This window comes from Megascapheus bottae, chromosome 20 (assembly GCF_031878675.1).
Source record: "Megascapheus bottae isolate mThoBot1 chromosome 20, mThoBot2.hap1, whole genome shotgun sequence".
Classification (NCBI taxonomy): domain Eukaryota; kingdom Metazoa; phylum Chordata; class Mammalia; order Rodentia; family Geomyidae; genus Megascapheus; species Megascapheus bottae.
This window is the reverse complement of record NC_143528.1, coordinates 16,355,799-16,382,630: the sequence shown is the minus strand read 5'-3', so window position 1 is coordinate 16,382,630 and position 26,832 is coordinate 16,355,799. Positions and strand designations below refer to the sequence as shown.

Sequence of the window (26,832 nt, the reverse complement as noted above, 5' to 3'; positions counted from 1 at the left end):
TGTGGTAGGTATGGGAGGATGGAAAAGAAGGGTGTGGCACCAGTTTATCATCCCAGCCCCTCCGGAGACTGAGGCGCAGAGGGTTGCCTAAGCAACACAAATACAATCTGTTTCAAAAAAGAGGGGCAAATAGAATATCCTGAACAGTAAGATATTATGAAATTCATATTATTTGTTTCTTAGAACATTTAGAAAATGACAAACCCCACCCATTTTGACAAATGGAGATATATATATATATATATATATATATATATATATATATGTATGTGTATGTATCCCTGACATATGGAGAGAGGGAGAATGGCTTTGTTACGCTCACAGGTTTTGAAGCCTCCATCCATTATTGTGGGAAGTGCCTGGCAGGGAATGCAGTGCTGCAAGCATCATCATGGTCGGGGAGAGAAGCCTGCTGGGGCTAGGGGGCAACTTCTTCCTCCCCTCTTACTCCATCCGCACCCCAATCTGGATTCCTCCCATTCAGAGTAGCTTCCTCTCTCCCCTCTTAATCCTTGCTAGAAACACCCTCACAGATGCAACCAGAGGTGGCTTCACTAATCTCCTAGCATCTCTCAATCTAAAGGGATTGACTCAAGATGAACCATGCTGTCCATATGGGAAGTCACACTGTAACCATTTTTGTTTCTAGTCTGTACTCCAAGGAGGTTATCAAGTGGGTGTTTTCTCCATCTATGAGGGAAGAAGCAACTATTAATGCACAATTTAGTAACTACTAATAATGAACAGCATACTTTCCTGTTTTCTTTGAGTATTAACAAAACACAGTGGAAATTTCAGTTGCTTTAGAACGGAGGAATAGCAAGTATTAGTTAGAAATATGGGTTGCTTAACCATAAAAAGTAATCACAGAAAATGAATTTTCCTTTGTTTCCTTTCTCATACTGGGGCTTAAACTGAGGTCTTAGGCACTGTCCTTGAGCTTCTTTTTGCTCAAGGCTAGCTCTCTATCATTTTGACCTGAAGCACCACTACCTCATTTCAGCTTTTTTGGGGGGTAGGGGGTAGGGGTAAGGGGTGGGTTGTTTTTTTTTTTTTTTTTTGGATGTAAGAGTCTTACAGACTTTTTTGTCCAGGCTGGCTTTGAACCATGATTCTCAGATCTCCGCCTCCTGAGTATGATTACAGGGGTAAGCCAGTGGTGCCCAGCTTCTGTTTTATTTTAAATAGCATATTGAGTATATTGTGCCATTGATTGTTGAAATCTGCATGTTGGAGATCCTTTTGTTTTCCTTCAAGCAATTATTAGAGCTTGACTATCTGTGAAAAATTAAGAGAAAAATCACTAACTGCTTAAAAAATTAAATTGTTACCACAGAATGTGAATTCCATCAGGAAGGTGTGTCATGAAAAGGAAAGATTTTTTAGTTCTTGAGTCTTTTTTTTTCATATTTAGCTTTGTTTTGATTATTTGCTCTGCTTATTCCAAGAAGCCAAAACAGTTTATTTCCTGTTTGTCCAATTCTGCTTGGTTATTTATAGTGATGGAGACATTGGGAATGATTCCAAAACTCAAAAATTTCTTAGCAAGGATTTATTTTAGTATGATTGGGTGAAAGTTACAGGAAGTAGAAAAGAGAAACATTCTCTGCTTCCCGTGCAGGAAATGGGAATTAAACACTCTATAAACACTTCTTCTAAAATAGATTTATTCCTACAGCACAGTGACATAGGATGTGAGTTATCCCTGGACATAGCATCATTCATAGGTTTGAGTATTAGTACATGCTTGCAAACAAATTCACCCTTTATGACTACTTACAGGGGGAAAAAAAACGAATAAGGCTTGCATTTGCTATTATGTGAGGTGATGTAGTCAAGAATATAGGCTTTCAATGATGAACATAAAGAGGGAAATTAAGTAAAATTTCAGTGTAGGTGATGATTTATCAGGGATTATGAAATGACATGTCCCCAGTATAAATTTTTGTAATGACCAGACTGTCAGCCTGAAACAGATGAAATGCTTGTAGAAAATGAGTAGGAGGAAGGAAAGTCACTGAAAGCCTAATCATCTGTCCAAGTGTGATTTGTAGGAGTGTGTTGCACTGTCTTTGTGTGTTCTGGGCTTAAACTCCAGGCCTGGGCTCTGTCTTGAGCTTTTTTTTTTTTCTTCCTGGTTGGTGGCACAAGGCTAATGCTCTACCACTTGAGCCGTAGGTCAACTTCCAGCTTTTTGGGGGGTTGTTATTGGAGATAAGTCTGAACCAACTTTTTTTCTTTTTTCTTTTTCTTTTTGGTTGGCATGGGGCTTGGACTCTGGGCTTGGGCGCTGTCCCTGAGCTCTTTAATTCAAGGCTACCACCCTACCCCTGGGCCTGGGCATTGTCCCTGAGCTCTTCATTGAGCCACAGTACCACTTCTGTTTTCTAGTGGTAATGGGAGATGAGTCTCATAGACTTTAGGGCCTGGGCTGGCTTTGAACCACAATCCTCAGATATCAATCTCCTGAGTAGCTAGGATTTACAGGCATGAGCCACTGTGCCCAGCTCAATCAACTTTTATGCCAGAGCTGCTTGGAACCTTGATCCCGAGATCTCAGCCTTCTCAGTATCTACAAATAAGAGATATGAGCCACTGATATGTAGCATTCTCCCCCCGGCCCCCTCCCCACCATATTTTGATCAATAGTAGTCATATATCAGGTTTCTCTACCAATTTCACTGAAACATTAAAAACTGTGAAATGAGCATTATTTTGCATATCATTTTCCTATTCATGGGTATTCATGGGTATTTCTGTTTAATGTGCCTGATTTCCTGCCCCACATAAATCTTTTTTGTTCAGAACCAAAGCCATTGCTATTCTGAATTCCCAAAGCATCTAGATCTCGGATGCATTCCTTCTTTAAGTAAACATGACTTAAAGACATGGCTGTGTCCTATCTAGTTATTTTTTGATACCATGTGGTGCCAATTATAAAAATTAACCACTATTATCTGTCTGTTTTGATTTCTCTTGCAGTTGAAAAGGGCCGGCAGAAGCATCCCAGAAGTCTGTGCATCCAGACCCAGACATCTCCAGATGTGTTTTCCTCTGAGAAAACACTTGAATTGGCTCAGTGTAAAGCAAAATGTGAAAACCAAAGTGGATTTATCCTGCAGCTGAAGCAGCTTCTTGCTCGGGGTAACACCAAGTTTGAAGCCCTCACTGTGGTGATTCAGCACCTCCTTGCTGAGGTAAGAGATGGTAGGGGTTGGGGAGAGGGGAAGTTAAGAAACAGGCATGTGTTCTTGACTGACTTCATGTTTAAGAACGAAAAAAAGGTACAATCGATCTAACTGCTCTTGGCTATCCCGTGATGACCTTGAGTCATTCTCTACAAATTTAAGATGAAAACACTTTCCTATTTCATCCTCCCCTCCTCCCCACCCACTGTCTTGATGAGAAGAACAGCAGGAAGATAATTATCTATGAGATTCTTATACAGTTGTATGGCTGTTGCCGGATTCAGGTTTTTCTCCACTTTATTATCTATATGTATCATGCTGGATCTATGCATTCTATATTTAATGAGTTAATTCTGAGGTAAGTCCTAACATTGTGTTTAGAGACTTCTCAGAATTTCCATCCATTCCTGAAAGAACCTGTGATACAACAAAAACAAAACATACTTGTTACTTTTCTGTGTTATTCCCCAGAGAACTGGTTAAAATTCATTGAGAAAACCAAATTTATATGAATATGAATTTCCTACTGAAGATAACCAAAACAAACTACATTTCCTTTTTGTAAAGAGAAGTAGGAAGGGAATAGAACTCGAGCTCTTTAGAAATATTTTTAATTATATTGAAAGATGGATGTATACGCATATGTATATAAGAAAAATATGTGTGTATAAATGTATAAACCAATATATACGTATGTGCGTGTATATAGTGAAAACTGTTCAATGTGGTGCTGTAGAACTCCATTTCACCCAACAAAGCAGTAGTGATTTCACATAGAGACCATTGTGATGTGGATGGCTGTTTAGGGAGGGCTGAGATAGCTAAGCAGGATTTATGTGTGTCTTTGAAGAGCCAGGCTACCCACTGGTCAGCGTTCCCAGTACCTCATTCATACTTTAACCTCTCTTTATAGTATTTTTGTTTCTCATCACCTTTATAATAACAAAACAATTTTTTTTTTGCCAGTCCTAGGGCTTGAACTCAGGATCTGGGAGCTGTTTCTGGGCTGCTTTTGAGCTAATATTCTACTACTTTACACAGTACTAACTCCAGCTTTTTCTGTGTATGTGGTACTGAGGAACTGAATCCATGGCTTCATGCATGGTAGGCAAGCACTCTACCACTAAGCCCATTTTCCAGTCCTCTTTAATATTTGAAGACGAACATCAAAAGAAGGGTCCTATAACCAAGGAATCTAAATTGAAAACTATATGATGTCAAGTGTGTGGAAACATTTAGCTCTTGTAGATAAAAGCCAGTTATTTCTGCTGTATTGCATCCAGCCTAGCAGCTCCAAGTTCAGGCTTTCTTTGTCTCCCACCTTTTTCCTTATTACACCAATCATATTATCTTGTGAACTTTGAACTTTATTGTTTCTCTTCTTTATCCCATTTTAGCCAGTCCCCCCTTTCTTTTTCTCTATTAGAGGATTTCAATTTCATCAGATTATAAGTACAATGTATCTTTATCTTGATCAATATCAATATCACCCCTTTCATAGTTTTCCATCTTTCGCTCTCCCATCCAGACCCTCTAGTTACATAGTTCAAGTTTTACAAGTGTACATTGACTATAGTGACTGCACCTGCTCATCTTTCCTCCATCTTTTATGCTGCTGTTGGGACTTAAACTCAGTGTTTGGTCACTGTCCCTTGGTAATTCCACTAAAGGTTGGCATTTCACCACTTGAGCTACAACATCAATTTTTGATGGATAATTTAGAGACTTTCTTGCCCAGGCTAGCTTTGAAACACAATCTTCAGATCTTTCCTCCTAAGTAGGTAAGTGTTACAGGCATGAGCTACTGACACCCCATTTCCTTCTTTGCCATTCCTAGTAATATCATTCCTTATCAGATCCTGAATGAAAATTTACTAGGTTCTGATAGCAATTTCATAGTTAGTCTTTATGCTTCTGTCCTTTCCTAAAACATATCCTAAGCTCTACCTCAACCTCCCATCTTTCTAAAGCGTTCTATTCTGAATAAATTTTCGCATGGTTCAGTATAGTCAGATCACTAGCCTTAGGGGACTATTTACTGAGCATCTATAATCAGGCCTAGTTATGTGTTAAATGTGAAATCCATGTGGATTTTAAAGAATGAAAAAGATGTAAAATACCATGGTGATAATTTTTACACTGGCTATTCAAAGTACATAGCATATATTTGGGTTGTATAAAATGTATTATTTAAATTCTTTATATACTGTTTAAAAAAATAGTTACCAGGAAATTTTAAATTGCATCACTTATATTGTATTTGTTTGCAATGACTCTGATTTATACCCGGCAACACAAGGCTTTCTATAATTTGAAGCAAAAAGTTACTTTTAATGTTATCCTTACTGTCCAAATTCTCAGTTACCTATTTAGGGGAAGGAAGAGAAGCAAGAAGGATTCACCATTTGTTCAATATTTACTAAGTACCAGATATTATTACTTACCCTCACAAAAATCAATGCAGACTTGGAATTTACAAATGAGAAGGTAATAATGGAGAGCTGAGTAACATCAGACAACAAGCTCAGACCTGAAACTCAGGTCTAGGAATTTGAACTTAACATTTCCCATAAACTTCTTATATTTTTTCACATATGTTCAAATGTTGTAACTTGGTGTCTGCTCCTTCCTTTGTGTCCAGATGTCTTCTACCGCATCATCACGTCACAATCTATATTTAATGTATACATACTCATTAATGCACACAACCAAAGTAAAAATGTAAGTTTACAAGGCATTTGTGCCTTCCATTTTCCTCCATGGGCAAAGATCCAGGAGAAGATTTGAAGAAGAGGGCAGAGTCTGTTCTTCAGTCTTCTTCTGACACAGTCTTACACTATGCATATGTACATTTTAACATATTTTCCCCATGTGATCTGGCCCTTAAAAGCCAAATATTTTTATCAGGTGCTCTGTTGAGGAAAGAAGATACAGTAACACTAGATTTAAAAAATTGGGGGCCAGGAGTCTGGCCTAGTGGTAGAATGCTTGCCTAGCATGCATGAAGCTTTGGGTTTGATTTGTCAGTATCACATATACAGGAAAAAAACAGAAGTGGCACTGCAGTTCAAGTGGCAAAGTGCTAGCCTTGAGCAAAAATTGTCCAAGGACAGTGCCCAGGTCCTGAGTTTAAGCTCCAGAACTGGCAAAAAAAAAAAATTCACCCGTTTGGATATACAAAGAAATACTTATTAGTACAAGATGATATCTGATGGACGCTTGTACACACCAGTACTGAGGCTTGAACTCATGGCCTGGTTGTTGTCACTTAGATTTTTTTTTTTTTTTTGCCAGCCCTGGGCTTGAGCTCAGGGCCTGAGCAATGTCCTTGGACTTTCTCAAGGCTAGAGCTCTACCACTTGAGCCTCAGCACCACTTCCTGTTTTTTTTCTATGTATGTGGTACCAAGGAATCGAACCCCGGTCTTCACGCATGCTAGGCAAGCACTTTAACCACTAGGCCAAACTCCCGGCCCATCACTTTGATTTTTTTACTCAAGGCTAGCACTCTATCATTTGAACCCCATCTCTCCTCTTCCAGCTCTTTGATAGTTCATTTGAATGTTAAGATTCTCCTGGTTTCTTGCTTTAAGCTACAGTCCTCAGATCTCAGCCTCCTGAGTAGCTAGGATTACCGGCACGGATCTCCTGTGCTCAGCAGGAATCTTACTTTCATCTTGATGTAAGACCTAATGTTTCAGTGGTCACTTGAACCATTAATTGGGAGCCCAGATACATTGTGTAAAGGGACGGGAGCATGTGGTGGAACAATGGGCTCACCTCATGGTAGACAGGAAACAAGAGAGGACCAGGGATAAGATAGCACCCCTTTAAACCATTCTCAAACCAATGACTTCTGACAACCAGGCTCCTCCTAAGAGCCCATTCAGCTCCAAACTCATCAAATCAATGGGCTAACCTGAAGTTAGCGTATTTATGATCCTAGCACCTCCCAGCAGCACCACTCATTCATGACCCAAACCAAAACAAAAAATACCTGCATAACAGCAATGTCTGACGGGGACTACTGCAATAACTGCAATACCTATATATAATTGCAACTATTGATTAAAGTCCAGAAACCCTCCCTTCAAGGAAACTCCTGGGTCTTGTGGCTCTGTATTCTATTCCAGTCTCTGGATTCCAGGAGCGTTTAGACTTTCATTCTCTATCGGCAAGTATCCAATTAGTGCTTGTCTCTTATTTTTCAAGATAGGAAGTTCATAGTGAGCAGGATCTGCTTCTGATCTTTCCTGATGAAACTGCCCTAGCAGCTGTAGTAGATACCCAGTGAATATCTGAGTGGAAAAGTAAATGAAGGGGATGGAATCCAAGGTGTACGATTTCCAGAAAGTTTTCATGTAAATTTTATTTGTTCCTTCTCTATTTTATAATCAGCAAATATTACTGACTGCCTAATATCTCTGAAGTACTAGTATAAAACTAGAAGGAAAGACATAATGGGGGCAGGCTAGATAACTAAACATTTCTTAACCCTTTAGTTCTCTCATTCCCATCACAGAAGTGGTGTGTGTGTCTCTGTGTCCACACAGGCAATGTATCTGCATATGATATGTGAGCATAAATGGTGTGTATGTGCATAGTATTTTAAAGCAGAATGAATAAAAGTCTTTTAAAGCATAATGAGTAAAAGGAAGCAATTATAGGGAAACCAAGAGCTCTTTTTAGCCTTCTGGTAGTTTCATATAACTACTGTGCAGACACACTTCATTGCATGCCAGGGTTCTAGTAAGTATATCACTTGTCTAGAAATTCACATCATACTTACTTCTTAGAGGATGAATTGATGTGAGTGCCAATTGGTTCCAGTGCTTGGTTCATCCTGGTATGGTTGACGAGAGTTCTGCATAGTCAACAGGCATGGTGTGGATGACAGTAACACGTGTTCTCATAAAGGGTTTGTGGGTGGATGCCTAAGGAAATCTACATGGAACTAAAGTCATTCCAAAACTGCTGGCCAATTCTTCACACTGAATCTAAATTTTCCTCTATTACATTTCTTTTAAAGTGGAATCTGGCTTTGGCTAGCACCTAAATAAACAACGGTGAATTTTAAATGATGCTAGTAGTTTACATTAAATGAAATTGTCTCTGACAAAAAGAAAGTGGCCATACTGACAAACTCACTGTGGTGTGGGTGACGCCCTCTGATGTGGCTCCCTCCCTCTGCAAGATCCCAACTGCAGATGCCGTTCAGTAGCCAGTAACATTCAGACATGCAGCTGGGATGGCAGCCAGGGACTAAGTGCCTGTGTCCTGGGGACCTCTAATTAAATTGTGGGAATCCATTTTTTTTCTTGGAGCATATCACGTATTTAATGCACGAGTATAAAAATGTCTTTGTCTAGATTTCTACCTTTCTCTTCACATTGCATGTATGTGTGCATGTGTGCATGTTTGAAGGCAGTCTGCATGTTACAGTTCAAAAAAATGTTACCTATAAAGGGTTTATCATCTGAGACAGAAACACTATAAGAGCATCTGAATTAGAAGAAGCAATGAATTGGCATTTGACTTGGCCAAGTGTATTTAAAGAACCAGCTACTAGGAAAATGGCAGAAATGAACAATATATGTCTATTATACTATAGGCTCTGGTGGGCATTTTACATAGATCAAATTGAAGGCCTTCGGTTTTTCCATTATCCTAGTTTTCATCCCCTTAGTTGAGGTCATCTGCTTTGATTGATGACTAGAAAACTGGGCTTGGACATTTTAGTTTTACCCAAGTCCCAAGTGGTGGTGTTTCTAACATTTAGCAGTCCCGGTGATTTATATAATGTATCGGGTGAAGTGGTTGTCTGCCGAGGTTGGCATTGAAGTGGAGGTGGGGTTAGCATGGCGCCTGTGACTTGCACAGGAAAGGCTGTGATTCTGAGAAGGAGCTAGATGACTCAGGCCCAGGAACTCTGCATGACCTTTTTCCTCTTCCCTTTTCCTTCTTGGGGTGGAAGATAGAACCCCAGAACAGGGGTAAGCACCAGCTCTCCCACTGAGTTATATTTCCAGCCCTGATTTTTGTTTGTAATATACCTGACCAGAGACACTTTTTGAGCAAGGAAGTTCATAGGCACCGAGAAAATGAAACACTAATCAAGTAGGGCTAAGAGAAAAGCACAGAGGATTTGAGTGAGACACAGGATGAAGGAAGAGGAAGAACTGGGGCTTCGACTGCAGGCCTCATGCTTAGCGTGTTTGCTAAGGCTCACTTGACACTCAACCACTGCCATGAGAAGGCTGATTTTGGATGACCATGGGGACAAAGACTGAAAGATGGCTGCAGTTTGCTGTCTCTGTGATTAGCCGGTGTCTGAAGATAGAAATGGTTTCTGTGGTTCTGAGGGCAGGGGATCTGGGGGGAAATGACCACCTGAAGCCTGAAGTTGTCCCACAAACACCCATCATAAGCAAAAACTGTTGCCCATATAGGTATTTGGGATAGGAGAGGATGGCTTTTATGGAATTGGGTTTCTGTAAAAATGGAGAGGATTTGTTTTTCCATCTCTTCCTTCTATTAACAACTTGGCTACCACTGGAAAGTGACTGTACCCAAATTCACTGAGTGTATTTTGATGTCACTTGTGGATAACTACAAAGATGCAGATCTGGAACTGCAGTCCTTTGAGACTAGGCTTCCCTCGCTTAGGAAGACAGGTGTGCACCACTGTGCCCTTGCTAGGCTTGTGAAGAGGTCTCGCAAACTCGGTTCCAGAGCTTGCCTCAAACCACAACCCTTCTATTTTCAACCTCTCTGGTAGCTAGGATTATAGGCATTAGCCACTGTTTCCAGAACCACCCCCCCAACCACACACACACACACACACACACACACACACACACACACACACACACACACACACACACACACACACACACACACACACACACACACACACACACACACACACACACACACACACACACACAAAATATTAAATTCCAATACTGTGGAATCCACATGCTAGTGTTCAGACTCCCTTAGCTACAGATAAGAGACTAGGGCAAAAATAAAAGTAAACATATAGGATATGATTTTTTAAAGTAGTAGATACTATCTCTAGTAATTAAGCCAACACTTGAGTCTTAAAAAAAAAAAAAACAGTGCAGTGGGGGAGGTGGCTCACACCTATAATCCTAGCTGCTCAAGAGGCTGAGATCTGAGGATCCTAATTCCAAGCCAGTTCACATAGAAAGTCCGTGAGACTTTTTGGACTTTCTCATGCCTGCGACAGCTTGAGCCATCAGTACCTAGGTTGGACTATATTGTTAAGTAATCAAATTTCTAGAGAAACATTTTTTGATTTATAATGTCATTTGCAATTCTGAATCACAACACCCCCCTCCCTTTCCTTGCCCTTCACCTAGTTCATAACCTCATTTAGTATATGGGTTTCAAAGAACAAGTTTCCCTTTTCTATTAGTGTGATAATCTAATGGCCTCAATTAGAGAGGGGAGTAAAAAAAAAAAAAGACTCACAAATCTAAAAATAACTCCATTATCCATGTAGAGAGGGTCAGTTTTTGTTCCCACCATCCCCGCTGATATTTAAGTGGCAATCGATCAGTCTAATGTCTGGCTCTCGTTTTTCATAAATGAAGGGCTGTGGCTTTAAGTGATCGCAGGCTGCCTGAGCCAAAGGCAGAAGCTGCAGTATCAGCTTCTGTGGGGAGAGGAGTCTGAGGCATACAGTAACCTGCAGGACAGGCAGGACAGCCAGGAAGGGCCAATGGCGTTCTTCCTGGTAGAGCTCTGAATGGAGGCAGAGCTGAGCGGTGGGAGGTGCAGCCACCTGTGCACTTCTTGGACAGTGCAGGGGGTGGGGGAGTTGGAGACAGAAGCTGGAAAATGGGCTGCCCCAGCAGCAAAATGTGCCTCTCTCCTCCGTGTGCCGCAACAAGGGTAATGGGTGTTTGTTTGTAGTGCTTTGCTGGAAGAAACGTCAGGGACCATGCAGAGGAGGAGGAGGAGAGTGTCTGGATTTGGGCAAGTGCTTTGAATAACAAGCAACTCTTGTCTGGCTGCAAAGGGCACAGGTCATCTCTGCAAGACTGACACGTTGATGCCCTGGGGTGGTGGGTAGGGGGGGGTTCTGTACCTCCAGAAGCTTGGAGAGACCCAAGGAAATGTCTCTCTTAGTTCTGCCCTGGGTGTTGGGGAATCTGACCTCATGAATGTATCTGTGGTGTGGATGTGTGAGCTGGTGGTTACCTAGAAATGTATTCTTTATCTCAGGTTGATGAATGCTTTTTTAGGATGTGGAAACAGCTGCCTGATTTCATTTACTTGATTTTTTTTTCTACCAACTATAATCCTTTGAAACTAGTGTGTTTCCTGGGTACAACTGATTTAGTTCTCGAAGATTATTCTTTCTCTTCCTCCTTTGGTCATAGTTTTATAACAGAACTTTTCCTTTTGGGAAAAAATGATTATCCTTTTAACAAAATTTTCTTGTTTGTGGACAGAACAAAGTCCATACAAGTCCCTGTGTTTAGAACATTAAATATTTATCTTAACCTGATTAGGTCTTTATTGCCCTTGGAGGAGAGCACATTAAGTCTTAAGTACAGTATGCATGAGCTAGAAGATTCTATGGATCCGCAGTGAAGTATTGACCCACAGCAAATATTTGTAAATGAGCCATTCAGCTCCTCACAGGAAAAGTTTCTCTTGGATTTGTGAAAATACTGATTTTTGAAACAGGAATTTCCTTCACTACTCTGGGACATCTGTGTTTTCTGATAACACAGAACTGTTAGCTCAAGTGATTTGTATCCTGACTTCTCCATTCTGGATCTCATTCTCCTCCCCACCCCAAGAGATAATAAATATGGGTGCTTTACTGAACGGGACCCATTCAAAACATGAGTAACTCCATGTGTGTTTATTTTTTCCACAGCGGGAAGAAGCACTGAAGCAACACAAAACCCTATCTCAAGAACTTGTTAACCTCCGAGGAGAGCTAGGTAAGAGTGTGGAAGAATTGGAAAATGTGGTCTTCTTGTCTGCATTGTGGCTGACATTGTTTGCTGGCAGTCTTCAGCTCTCCCTCTCCCTTATCTGTGCAAACACTTAGTATCGACATTTCTTTTGAATCTTGGCAGCTTGACCTTAAGTTCACAGAATTCCTGGCACTGATCTGACTTAAGCCCAGCAGAGCTTCTGATGACCAAAGCATGTCTCTTGTTGAAGAGAAGGGGGTAGAAGGGCTGTTGTTACCAAGTGAATTCCTGTTAAATAATTCCATCATGCTTTTTATTTTTTTCTGAATCACTTTCCATATTTAAAAAGTGTTAAGGAAATTCCCTGCCTGAATCCAGTAATGTACTTTGCAGAGATGGTTTATGAGTAGTGGGGATACAAAGTTGAGGATGGCCCATCTGAAAAAAGAGGCATATTCCATACTAAATTTACCAGTCGGACAGAACTAGGGCTAAATAGCCACCCAGCTCCTGAGGTCACTCTGAACAGTACCTACATCTTCTGTTCATAGGCCAGGCTACTATTTTGGTTCTTGTCTTAGAGATTCCCAGCTCAAGAAACAAAGGCAATACTGGTGTTTTTTTGGCTTCAGCTATTGTGATGGGGTGCGCCGACTGTGCTGGGGTTCAGCCTAGAGAATTAGCTTTCTGTGTGAGCTTGTGCTAGACCTGGAGTTGTTTCATCAAAAGCTGCTTTCCTTGCCCTCTGCAGCTTCCCACGTGTGCTGACACTCACTGCTGAAAGCGTGTGGTTGGTAGAAGTTACAGTAACTGCTACAGAAGTAAACTTGGTATTTGCCCAGTTTGAAAAGATCATGCCTATTGTTTTTTCCCCTAGGTAAGAACAGAGTTTAGGCATTGCCATTCTAATGTGCTGGGCCATTCTTCACATCAAGAATGGAACAGTAAGAGCAAGTGCACGTGGGGTCCAGACTTGCCCTACCTTTCTCTGTTCTCTTCACCAGTGGCAGGCAAAGCCAAACTCTAGCCAACACATTATTCTTGACCTTGTCTCAGGCTACAGAAATGAAGGGCTCCTTTATGGGAAAGCACTGTTAGGAAGAATGAAGCACAGCTGTGGGGTAGTGCGGCCCTTAGCTTCAGAAGGCCTTCTGCCACATGGCATGACTGCCACCCGTTCCAGTGCCCAGAGAAGCAACATAACTTGCCTTTGTCTCTGCCTTAAATGCCATCTGGATAGAAAGTTAAGAACAGGAAAGAGGCCTTTTTGTGTGCTTTGGAGTTCATCAGGACCCAGTGGAGGTGGCAATGTGTCTGCCTTGTGTTTCAGGTTTCTGCTGTCTCCACAGTGAGAACTGAGAAACAAACACTGCTCATTGACTCTGCCCAAGTGAGTGAGCCTCCTTTTACTTTCTAGGGTATGGCCCAATTACACGATTTAAATGGAGACCATGCCACTTAATACCTCCTGCCTGCCAGGAAGTCACCCTCAGTTTGTACCCACTCTCTCTTTACTGTCTATGATAAGGAGAGGATATCATTCAGCTGCCAGAGTGTCAGATGCAATGGGCGGCCTGTCCCATATTCTGTCACCAGAGTCTGGATCAAGAAAGGTGACATTGCTGCTGTTCAATCAGGCAGCATTGCTCAGATGACAGCATGAGGCGTCTGGAAAGAGTTTGGTTTGCTCAGGGGCAGGACTGTTTTAAACTGTTGTAGGGAATGGACTCTTGAGCTCCTGGTTGGATTACTCTAGGCTGGGCTGAGATAGAAAGGAGGGTTTTGCATAACAAAGTTTTCAAAGTTGAGGCAGCAAAATGGTTTGGGACTGCACCATTATAGCATCCAGGTTTAAACACTTGGTAGCTGAGTGGCTTGGAGCAAGGCATACACTATCTCTTCGTTCTCTGTTTCATTCTGTGAAATGGCAGCAGTTTGTCCCAAGGTGGTTTTGAGGTCCCATGAGATAATATGAAGGTATTACAGAGTAAAGTGTCTAGCACCAAGTGTTAACTGCTATTAAATCATAGTCATTAAGAAGTGTATGGAGACTGGGAGTTTGGCCTAGTGGTAATGTGCTTGCCTAGCATGCACAACGACCCGGGTTCAATTCCTTGGTACCATATGCATAGAAAAAAGCTGGAAGTGGTGCTGAGGCTCAAGTGGCAGAGCTCTAGCCTTGAGAAAATCCAAGGACAATGCTCAGGCCCTGAGCTAATGCCCAGGACTGGCAAAAAAAAAAAGTGTATGTAATTTTAAAGCAGCATAATAATTAAACTCATTGGCCATTTTGTGTGAGCCTAAGCCATATAGTGGAAAGCAATAGTAATCGGGTGAAATGTTATTAGAAATCCCTCAGGAGAGGCTCTTACAGACATAAATGGAGGTAAAGCTCAATCGTTTTCTCAGACATTGAAGTTCAGTGTAGAATTTGTAGTGTAAGTTTTTGTCCATCCACTCCTAGATAGAAGTCGCCTAACTCCCTTGAGTATAGTTTCCTCATTAGCAATATGAATGAACTCTGTACATATTTATTTGCATTGCTGGTGTAAGTAATATTTGAACCAATTGCACAGTATCTAGTGCATGGCAGGCATCTTAAGAGAGACATTGTTACCAACATCACCTCATCATCAACAAAATCACCACAAAACCAATAATCATGAAGTTTTATTAGTGTCACTCTTCAACTGGCTAATTTTTTTCTATACCTTCTCTGAACATTAGGTTAAGGTTCCTAAACTACTGAAGAGTTGCAAAGACTAGCTGCCTACTTATAAATTGAGGAGCGCTGAAACCTTAGTAGAGTGTGATTGTAGCCTTTTGAATTTAAAGGTCAGCAGTTATCCCTACTACTGAAGGACTTTTCCATTGTCATCTCATGAGTTACCTGGGCAAGGGTCTTTGGCTACCAAAGCAAAACCATCAAGCGGCCTGTTGCTGCTATCTGAGCCACCTCCCCCCCCACACACCCTACCGACACAATGACCAACTCTCCTCTCCTGAAACAAACTTCCAAAAACCAGTCTCCATCATCACAGAACAAAACCATAGGCTCTCCATATCCTAGTCATTCCTAGATATTTTGTACTGGTGTGTTTACTGTGTTTTGTGTTTTCCTATTACTTTCAGACAGTGAAGTTCATAGTTGCCAAGAAGTGTTGTGTTTTTCTTTTTCCTGCTACTACTGGACAAACGCCTTTCCATCTGCATGAGTAAATATTCATGGATATTTATTGGTGTTTGAGGTTTTAAAGATCCTTTGTTTTCAGAAAGAAGCATGACAATTTTTAAGCAAGGCTGGCTCAGAGACCCACTATTATGAAATAAATTTTATTTGCAGCATCCCTTGTCTTGGTATGAATATAGCTTTGTACTCCTGATTTTTAAAAGTAAGGTGTAATGCAGAATGTGGTTGGCTCATGTTATAGCTTAGCTGCTCAGGCTGGTCTTGAACTTGAAGTTCTACTACCTCTGTCCTTCTGTCAGTTTGGACAACATATATACCTGTATAATAACACAATCCACAATCTATACCTGAATAAAGGCATAAAACATGATCCCAGAGAATTCTCTTATGCTCTTTTGCAGTGGATTTTCCCTTCACAGAAGCAAATGCTGATCTGATTTTTTTTTTTTTTTGGCTGTCCTAAGGCTTGAACTTAGGGTTTGAACACTGTCCTTGGGCTTTCTCAAGGCTAGAGTTCTACCATTTGGACCACAGCACCACTTCCAGCTTTTCTATGTATGTGGTACCTAGGAATCGAACCCAGGTCTTTGTGCATGCTAGACAAGCACTCTACCAACTAGGCCAAATTCCCAGCCTGCTGATTTGATTTTTATCACTATCAGTTAATTCTGCCTCTTGTCGGATTTCATCCAAATGCAAATGGAAGTACATTCTATTTTACCTTTGTGAGGTGGGTCCACGTTGCCATCTGCGTCCTCTGATGTTTTTTAACTGAAGTCCAGGACTTTGCCCTGGTTCCTCAGAGCCTGCATGGCCATCCTGTTTCCTAACTGTGGAAATGCCTGCGGAGTGGACGTGCCACAGACTCGCCAGCTGTACAAGTTGTGGTGATATCCTTGGCTTGCTCATCCACTCCTGGCTTGATCTCCTCCCTATGGGCCGATGACTCAGGTGTATTTGCCTAGTGATATCCTTCCTGAGCTGCAGATGCTTGCTTCCTGGATAGGAGCTGCATCCGGGTGAACCATCCACAACCCCTTGCTTCCAGAACCCTCTCTAGTGTCTCTTCACATAAGTCTGTCCTCCACAGATTGCTTCTCAACCTCTGTAGAAGCATTACTAAATCTCCTTTCACCCAAGCCAACATTCTCCCCTCTACATCCCTGTCAGTCTGTATCTTAACTCGTACCAAAACCCATGTGTCCTCAGCATTCTGGCTGCTACTGTTTTAATGTACACCCTGCTTTTTTTTTGCCATAAGGGGATTTGAACACAGGGCCTTGAGTTTTCCAAGCAACTGTTTAACACCATACTCACACAACAGCTCTTTATTTTTTTACTTTTAGCTGTTTTTTTTTTGGGGGGGGGGCTATTGGGTCTCAAGTTTAAGCTCAGGGTCAGCTCTGGGCTATGATTCTTCAGTCTCTCCTAGTAGCTGCCCAACATAGCCCATGTCTCTCTTCATATGTTCCCAGGACAGTATATAAAATGAGATATGTATCCTCTAATGAGAATTTGTTTTGACAAAGGGTATTACTATATAGCCCTGGCTAGCCTTGAATTCATAATCCTTGTCGAATAGATAATCTTTGTTCCTCAACTTCCAGAGTGCCAACATTACAGGCATGTATAATTACTCCCAGCTTTCTGCTGCTTGGTGATTTGTTTTGGTCCTGGGACTTGAACTCAGTGTTTTGTGCTCTTGCTTATCATTTCTCATAGCTAGTGCTCTACCATTTGAGCCACATCCATATCTCTGGCTTCATTTTGCTGGTTAATTAGGAATAGAAGTTTCTCAGCTTTGTGTGTGTGGGCTAGTTTAGCTTCTCAGATCTCAGTCTGCTGAGTAGGAAAGCTTATAGGCTTGAGCCCCCTGCTCTCGGCTCTCTTGGAGAGTTTGAACAAATCTAGTTGGCTTTGGACAGTAGGTTCTGATAAACTAAGCCCACCACCAACAGCCTAAATGCTCAAGATCTTTTCCTCCTCACCTCATGTCTCAATGCCCTTCCTTCTGCTCTCATGTCTTCTTTGTCCTCCGGATCATGGGGGTGCTGTGGTTCATATCTCTGTCCACTTCTTTTGCACAACTTTTTCTATTTTGTACTACCCTTCTTTGCCCCCAAACTTGCCTCGTTTACTCATCTTTAAGTCCTAGCTGAAATGACTTCGTTTTCCATTGAGTTTTCTCTCCCCATCATCTTTCAAGCCAGTTAATTTTGCCGCTGCTGTGCCCTTCAGGGTACTTACTCTGTGCCTAAGAATACTTGGCTCTTCTAGTTGTTCGTTTATATTCCTCTTGTCACCACCCAGAGTAAAGATGCTTCAGAGATGCCAGGCTGGTATCTCCATTTTTCATAGCTCTACTGTCTTGTGCCATGTACTTGGCACTTAGACTGAAGTGAAGGATTTTGCAACTAAAGCTGGAGGTGAAGAAAAGGTAGTTTTCTCCTCGTCTAGCCAGCAACTTGAGGGAGCTGTATAATGTTTTCCTACTAACTTTTAATTAAGAACATTTCTGTCCTTCAGTGTGAATAACCAAGGTATGCTACAATACCCTTGGAAACATGCCTGATGATCCCAGTTGATCAGTAGATTTTGAAAAAGTCTTTGGAATAGTTGATAATCAGATAATCAAATTTAATGGTCTACATCTTCAGCAAACTTCTGCTCTGAGTGGGGGAAAGGGGTAAGGCAGATGTACACTTCAGATTCTTTCTATAGTAATGATGAATAAAAGCTGGCCCATATAGGTCCTTCATCATCTTTTAGAGTTCTTTTTGCTTTTTTCTTCCTGTTCTTTGAATCACACTTTTGTCATCTATACTAATATAGAGAGATTTTGTTATTTCAAAATTAATTTTTAGCCATAAGAATTAGCTATAAAGTCTCAATCTTATACATTAGTCCTGATGGTTCCTATTTTGTCAAGCCAGTGTTTTTTTTACTGCTGTTTCTTTTTTGTTGTTGACTGGGGTGTGGGGAGGTTGTGTTGGTACTTGAACTCAGGGCCTAGGTATTGTCCTTTAGCTTTTCCCTCAAGGCTAGCACTCACAGCTCCTCTTCAGTTTTGTTTTTATTTTGATGGTTCATTGGAGGTAAAGAGCCTCATAAACTTTTTCTTCCTGGGCTGGGTTTGAGCGATGATCTTCAGATCTTAGCTGCTTGTGTAGCTAGGATTGAAGATGTGAAGTATCAGTGCCTGGCTTAATTCACAAACTAGTCCAGGAGTTCCTATAGTAAGTCTGTAAAGGCTAGTTGATTTTTGCCCCATGGGAGTGGTGGAAACATTTATTGGAAACATTCATTCCTACCAAGCAATGCTTAGTCTAAGGAGTTTTCATCTGATAACCAAAAAGAAACAATGTCTGAGTGGCAAACAGAAGTCAAGTAACTTCCACAACGCCAGACATCTTGGAAGCAGAGTTTGGATTGGAGCCCAAATGACTAAATCTGCCATAGTAGGAAAGGCTTCATGTAACTTTTCATGTTGGAAAGTCATTTGAAATATGGCTACTTTTTGGAGTCTTTCAGAAATATAGTATTGTTAAAATTAGAAAGGCTTCTTACATTGAAAAGTTAAAAGCAGCATACAAATCATACAATCAACACTTCTCTGGTGTCTGTGAACCTTAGATTAGCTCACTTCTTCTGGAATATGTTCCTTCTTTCTTCCTTCCAGATCTGGCTGTAACTTTGGTTCAACAAGGCTGGGTATTTAAAGTAACTGAAAGCTGGGCTCTGATGGCTTAACTGTAATCCTAACTACTCCAGAGGCTGAGATCTAAGGCCCATCCTGATCAGCCAGCCTGATCAGGAAAGCTCATGAGACTCTTAGCTCCAATTAATGACCAAAAAGCCAGAAGTGGACTGTATGGCTCAAGTGGTAGAGCACTAGAGCACTAAAACACAAAAGCTCAGAGACAATAACAGCTCTCTGAGTTCAAGCCCCAGGACTGGCACACATACACAAAATGAAGTAACTTTATTTATAGCTAAGTCACTTCTGAGTTCCAAAATTCCAGGAGTGATTTGTTTTGAAGTAGGATTTAATGAAAATCTTTTAGGATAATAGAAACCAACTGTATACTCCAAAGCTCTTTATCTTGCTGAGTTGTTTGAAGATGGAGTTGATCTCTGCTTCAAACTTGGATCATTCTTTTCCTGTCCATCTGTCTTAAATTTGAATTTTGGCTATATTTATAGGTAGCTGTGTTCATTTACCTGAAGTACAAAATGCCATGCTATTTTGTTTTGGAAACTCATGGAACATTCTTATCCTGCTGCTTGTTCTAACTCTAAACTCTCAGCATTTACTTTTTCTCATTTAATACTGTTTTTTTTTTTTCACAAAAAAATGCCTCTCTATTTCAAGATTATTAGCTGGATATACACTCTTAAGAGTTAAAATGGCAATGGGAAAAGCTCAATAACATTCATGCTTACCCTTGCAATGTTTCAACTTATACAGAGACAATGAGATCTGTCTAGGAAAGGGTAAAAGTCTATTATTATTATCTCAGAGAATTTCAGCTTATCCATATCTGAAGCAACTTCCTATTATGACAGGTATTAAGCATGTATCATGTCCCATGAAATGCCAGGCCAGCTTATGAGACTATGTCTTATATATTCGTGCCTGATAGTATTAAATTCTCCCCTATCTCCCTCCTTCCTTTTTTCCTTTCTCTCCCTCTCCTTCTCCCTCTCCTTCTCTCTCCCTCCCCCTGCCCCCCTCTCTGTCTTAATGCTACTTTTTTAAGAACAGTAGTTCTTAGACTTACTTGTGTGATAAAACAGATCAGTTAGGGAGTTGAAAAATCTCAGTCTACATGCCCACCAATTCACATTCGGTTTGGTCTGGGATGGAGTACAGGGATTCGCTTTGCATATTGCCCAGGTGATGCTGAAGCAGGAGGCAGGAGATTTTTTTTTTCCCCCTACTTTGCCAGCCCTGGGGCTTGAACTCAGGGCCTGGGTTCTGTCCTTGAGCTATTTTGTTCAAGGCTATTGCTCTACCATTTGAGCTACAAGTCCTCTTCCAGCTTTTTGGTGGTTGATTAGAGATAAGAGTCTCATGGACTTCTTCCTGCCCAGGCTGGCTTCAAATCAGGGTCTTCAAATCTCAGCCTCCTAAGTAGCGAGGATTACAGGCGTGCACCTCCCTCTACCCTCAGTGTTCAGCCTGGTGCTTCTATCAATAGCTTCAACTGAATTAAGAGTCCAGCCCTGGAACTAGGCTTCCAGGGTTTATGCCCACCAACAACTTCCAAGTGGTTCTTTTGCTCCTTATGCCCTGAGAGTGACTCCTCGGAAGAAGTGGCAGATAGTTAGCACTTGACATGAACTCATCTTTTAATTGACACTAAAGGTATTCTTCTGACTGAACCAAACTCCCTTTTTAACATGATCCCATTATTTGGCTATTGGTTTTTTTTTTTTTTTTTGGTCTTGGATCCACTTTGTTCCCAGATGTTTTTGTTTGTATGTAGATTGTTTGATGTGAAAAAAGAGCATCTGCTTTTCAACCCTTTATCCACAGATGCTATGAAAGCAGGAGTGAAAGTGGGTAGGGAAAACCTTGGGGTACAGTGGAGGTCCCACCAGCACTTGTGTGGGAAGATGGAAGATAGTCTAACTGGGCCCAATTATCACCCATCTGCCAGTAAGACTGGCAGGACTAATGGTTAAGACAGTTAGGGCTAATGGTTTCTAGGAAGAAAAGGGGGAGATCATTTTTATTGTGCCTTACCAGTATCTCCAGTTTCTTTAAGCAATGTCTCTCTAAGAGAAGGGAGGCCTAGCTTGCCTGGGCTCCCTGGCACCCCGAATTAGCTTCTCCCTCCTGTGGCCCAGGAGGGAGACCTGTGGGGAAGGAAGGTCTTAACCCAGATTTACTGTCTTGGTTCTCTCTGTGATAATGCAAGGTTTATGATGATGCCTAATTTTCAGCCTGCAGCATTTATTAGGTTACATGACGAGTTAAATGGTAGAATCCTTTGTAAAATTCTTAAGCTGAGTGGCCAGGAGTTTGGCCTAGGGATGAGAGAGTTTGCCAAACATACACAAAGACACCAGTTCAATTCCTTGGTACCACATCCATAGAAACGGCTCAAGTGGTAGAGCTCTAGTCTTGAGAAAGCCCAAGGACGGTGCTCAGGCCCTGAGTTGACAAAAAAAATCTTAAGCTGAGTTTTAAAGGCAAAGCGATATTTATGGAGGTTGATTTGCTAGTGTAGGTATTTATTTTACAAAAGTCAGTTTCTCAAGTTATGACTGTGAGAGGCTTTCAGAGTAGTTCATAAAGATTCATGGATATAAAACCCAAAACAGTCAGCAAGCTATGTGCTGCTAATTTTAAAATTTAGAAAAGATTCTTATCCTACCACATATCTGCCAGTTTTCTGAGGCGTGTGAAAAAGTACCTGAACAGAAACCAAACCCGAAGCTCGTGAGAGCGTCACACTACAGTGTGAAGACTTAACTCTGTAAAGCATCAGCAACTCACTCTGTAGTTTACTTTATTCTCATTGAACTATATGGCTGGCAAAACAGGTTGTATTTAGTTCTGCCTTGCTAATCAGGGCACACAAGCCCTGTTTCAGATACAGTTTCTGTCCCATTTTTGTTATAGTGTCAAATTTTCTGCCTTTGAACAAAGTATCACACACACAAATATCAAATATTTGAATTGTAAATACAGTACAAAAACATAGCAGCATCTATGTAAGGAAAGTATATATAAATATACATGTGTTTTTATATATGTCTGTATGTATGTCTATTTGGCAGTGCTTGAGATTGAACCTACTGTTCTACTCCATTATGGAACTCTGGGTGTGTCTCTGAGGAATCGTCAAGCATGTTTGTGTAGACTATATTGGCAATAACATTTATCCTGCCCAGGCACAGTGCCAGGTTCAGGCTTGTGTTAATCCCTTAGGGAAGGCCATGTATTCACTGCATTTTAAGAATGAGAAGTATAGGCTTAAAAACTCAAGATTGGGCTGGAATGTAGCTTAGTGGTATAGAGTGCTTGCCTAGCATGCATGAAGCCCTGGGTTCTGATTCCTCAGTACCACATAAACAGAAAAGGCTGGAAGTAGTGCTTTGGCTTAACTGGTAGAGTGCTAGCTTTGAGCAAAAGAAGCTCAGAGAAAATGCCCAGGCCCGAGGAGTTCAAGCCCCAGGACAGATAGAAAAAAAAAAAGCAAGATGATGCGGAAATTTTGTAGAGCACCAGTGTTGTGGCTGAGATTTGAATCGGAGTATTCTGGCTCTGTTCTATTTGGATGTTTGTTGATGTTATCATGAATTAAATTATTTCATATGAAGCTGATACACAAGTATAAAAATGAAGATAGGGCTAGAAGTTTGGCCTAGTGGTAGAGTACTTGCCTAGTATGCGTGAAGACCCAGGTTCAATTCCTCAGTACCACATTCATAGAAAAAAAGCTGGAAGTGGTACTGAGGCTCAAGTGTTAGAGCTCTAGCCTTGAGAAAGTCCAAGGACAGTGCTCAGATCCTGAGCTCAAGCCCAGGACTGGCAAAAAAAAAAAAAAATGAAGATAGCTCTGCCACTTTTAAAAGAAAATGGACAATTTCAGCCATTGCACCACAAGTTTCCTTTTTACCAGAACATCAGTCATCTACGATGTAATTGCTAAGTCTACCCATTCCTCTTAAAAAACCTATAAGGATTAGTAAAGTAGTAGTCTCTCTTCTGCTCTGCCAGAAGAACTGCTAAAGGACTGGAGGCATTTGATTCTCTTTTTCCACCTTCCATGGTTTGGACTGATGTTCATACCTCCCAAGTTTTCCTTGTTGTGTCGCTAAGATTCTTCTCAGTGCTGATTCATCCTGGAGTGAGAGTGTCCATGTCTGCTCTTTAAGTGACTTTTACTTTAGAAATGATTCACAAGCTAGGTGCCTGTGGTTCACACCTATAATCCTATAGAGGGTGGGGTCTGATGATCATAGTTCAAAACCAGCCAGGACAGAAAAATTCATGGGACTCTTATCTCCAATTAACCACTCAAAACCTAGAAGTGTAGCTGTGGCTTAAAGTGGTAGTGAGCTGGGTGCAGTGGCTCATACTTATAATCCTAACTACTCAGGAGGCTGAGATATGAGGATCAAGGCTCAAAGCCAGCCAGGGCATAAAAGGACTTTGAGACTTTTATCTCCAATTAACCTCTAGAAAATAGGAAGTGGGACTTGCTTCAAAGGTAGGGTGGTAGCCTTGAGCTGAAAAGCTCAGGGACAGCACCCAGGCTGAGTTCAAGTCCCATGACCCACCAAAAAAAAAAAAAAAAAGTGGTAGAGTGCTAGCCTTGAGCAAAAGAGCTCAAGGACAGCACCCAAACCCCGAGTTCCGGCCCCACAACAGACCAAGAAAGAAAAAAAAAAGTGACAGACATCTGTCCTGACTGGGTGCGATGCCTCACTCCTGAAGTCATAAGTGTTTGGAATACATCTTGAAAAGGTTAAAGTTTGAGACTTTATACTGAAATAAATGATCTTGATCTTGTCATATCAGCTAGGACAGGTTGGAAGATCAGGGATCAAGACACCCCATGAGAAAAAATAGGAAGCCCAAACTGGTAAGGCTGCTCAATGAGTAAGGCACTGCCCAGAAAACCTGAGACCCTAATTCCAAACCTCAGAATAACAGACAAGAAAGAAACTACTCCTCAGTCAGCAATCATTTGATGCCCTTCACCATATCCATGGGTTTTAAACTCAACCCTGGAGGGATTCACAACAAGGAGAAGAGACTCCTTTGATTTGAGTAGACACCACTCTGAAGTTGAAGTTGCATAGTAACTTCTCTAAACCAGTAGTAGCTCCTGCCATTGGTGAAGTGTGCTTATTCCAAATTCAGGATGACTCTGTTTGTTTGTGGCTTTGCTGGGTGTCTGATAAACTGAGAGCAAGTAGAACTTGGGAGAATAGGCAGTAAGAGGTGGACTGGGGACAGGAGTGGCAGTGGCACAGGTGACACTGAAGCCTCCCTGTTCTATGACATGTACAAATTCTGTGTCTAAAAAGATAGTGTTTTCCCTCCCCCCCCTTCCCAACCCTGTGTCCCAGCAGACATGGTGTACTCTCAGGGGCCTTGGAGACAATAGCTATCTGTGTGTGTGTGTCTGTGTGTCTGTCTGTCTGTGTCTGTCTGTCTGTGTCTGTGTGTGTGTCTCAGTCCTGGGGCTTGACCTCTGGGCCTGGGTGCTGTCCCTGAGTTCTTCAGCTCAAGGCTACTGCCCTACCCCTTGAGCCACAGCACTCCTTCTAATGTTCTAGTGGTTAATTGGAGATGAGTCTCACAGACTTCAGTGCCTGGGCTGGCTTTGAACCGTGATCCTCAGATCTCAGCCTTGTGAGTAGCTGGGATTACAGGTGTGAGCCGCCTTGCCTGGCTTTCTTTCTATCTTTCTTTCTTTCTTTCTTTCTTTCTTTCTTTCCTTCCTTCCTTCCTTCCTTCCTTCCTTCCTTCCTTCCTTCCTTCCTTCCTTCCTTTCCTTCTTTCCTTTTTAAATAGTTTAGTCAAGTGCTGATGACTCAAACTTGTAATCATAGCTACTCAAAAGTTTGAGATCTGAAGCTGGAGGTTTGAAGCCAGCTTATGATTAAAAAAAAAGTCAAGAGCCTCTTATTTCCAATTAGCCAGCAAAAAGCTGCAAGTGAAAGTATGGCTCAAGTGGTAGAGCACTAATCAGACGAGCAGAAAAAGCCAAGTAGGAGCATGTGATTCTGAATTCAAACCCCACTACAGGGATAAACACACACACACACACACACACACACTCACACACACTCACTCACTCACTCACTCACTCACTCACACTAGAGTTTGGGAGTAGTTTCTATGGAAAAGAAATATTTCCTTAGTTGCTGAGGCCTGCCGGTTCACACTGCAGACACCCTTGAGTGATAACTTCAGGCCAGCTGTTCTGCACACAGCATGCCACAACCTTGTAAACAGAGCAAAGGTCTGGGCACAGCTGCAGGCTGAGGTCACCGTCTAGGGCTGGGCCTGCCCCTTTGGGCTGTGGAATTACAGCAGGCAACCTGCCCTTCCCAAGTGCCTTTCTCTTTCTCCTTTCCCACTCTCTCCAGCTGACCTCCTGTCACCCCCTTCTACAGTGGCCAACAAAATGGCATACTATTTGTCTTCCTGCTTGTTTCCTTAAACAGAAGATACAGCCCTATCTGGTGGTTACAATGAGAAGATTTGTGTATATTATACCCTACTTGATTTTAAAGCCTGATATACTGTAGTTATATGTCCAAATGGACAGAACTTTGATTATAAACAGAGAAGTTTCAGTCTGGCAGATGTAAGCAACTGCCAGCATCCACTTAGAAGCTCTTCTGGGTCAAGGCCTTGTTTCTGAGTAATTGAGTTTACTTCAATGCCTCTGGCTCTGATAGAAGCTTTCAGATGGGTGTGTGATTTAAAAAGAAAACAAAAATTGTGGAATCTGAAATTCCAAGAGAATTAAGTGAAATTAAGTATCTCTCAGCTAGAAAGCTATTTGGTGCCTCCACTGATTGGCTGAAAAGTATTTCTCTGTCACCTATTTCAATACAAAGGTCTAGTATGGAAACACACAGGGAACCTTTAGAGAAGCATTCCTCTTTTTGTGGCCCTGTGATTTTGAATCACAATGACCAAATAACCTGACATATACAAAATAAGAGAGGGAAGATCTATTTAGGCTCCTGGTTTGAGATGTGTCAGTCCATAATCCTTCACTCAGTAGATTGAGCCTATGGTCAGACATTAGAACATCAAGACAGCAGATTGTGTGAAGGAGGCTGCTCACCTCATGGCAGACAGGAAGCAGAGATGGGGAGAGGAACCCGAACCAGTTATGACCATCAGAGGAATGTCTCCTGAGGCCTCCTTTTTCTAGGTAGGCTTTACCATCTCTGACATTTCCAGAACCTCCCAGAATAGTACCACTAGGTGAAAACCAAGAGTTAAATACATGAAACCATGGGAAACATTTCAAATTTAAACCGAAAACAGAAGAGGCTTGGTGGAAGTCAACATTGTATTGCTGATTTGACTATTACTGGGCTTCCCCACTTCCACTTGCAAGTACAGGAGGTTGCATTTAAGGCCTTAATTTGTGATGGTTGCACAACAATGTGAAGTCAATTTGAGTTATAAGATACACAAGAGTTTGGCCTAGTGGTAGAGTGCTTGCCTAGCATGCACGAAGACCCAGGTTTGATTCCTTGATACCACAAACATAGAAAAAGCTGGAAATGGTGCTGTGGCTCAAGTGGTAGAGCTCTAGCCTTGAAAAAGCCCTAGGACAGCACTTAGTCCCTGAGTTCAAGCCCCAACTGTGTAGTTGATATCTGTGAGTGAAATGGTTTTGATATGATGTTCTGATTGTAAATTGCCTTCTTAAAATACATTACTTTTTCAATATATTAGTATAACAAAGCATTTTAAATGAATTTTTGAATGCTTTAGTACTTGG

At 41.5% G+C, this 26,832-nt stretch overlaps 1 protein-coding gene across 5 annotated transcripts in view; it reads left to right on the top strand.

Moving 5' to 3' along the window:
• Positions 1-26,832, top strand: part of Mtus1 (microtubule associated scaffold protein 1) — a 150,879-nt gene that overhangs the window by 115,406 nt on the left and 8,641 nt on the right. For 4 of the 5 annotated variants that reach the window (XM_090354018.1, XM_090354017.1, XM_090354019.1 and 1 more), the window contains 2 exons: positions 2,983-3,197; positions 12,105-12,171. In XM_090354018.1, the coding sequence (XP_090210144.1) occupies positions 2,983-3,197; positions 12,105-12,171 (282 nt within the window). Of the gene's footprint in view, positions 1-2,982; positions 3,198-10,885; positions 11,108-12,104; positions 12,172-26,832 lie in introns of those variants that run through there. The other variant, XM_090354021.1, reaches the window with a different exon arrangement.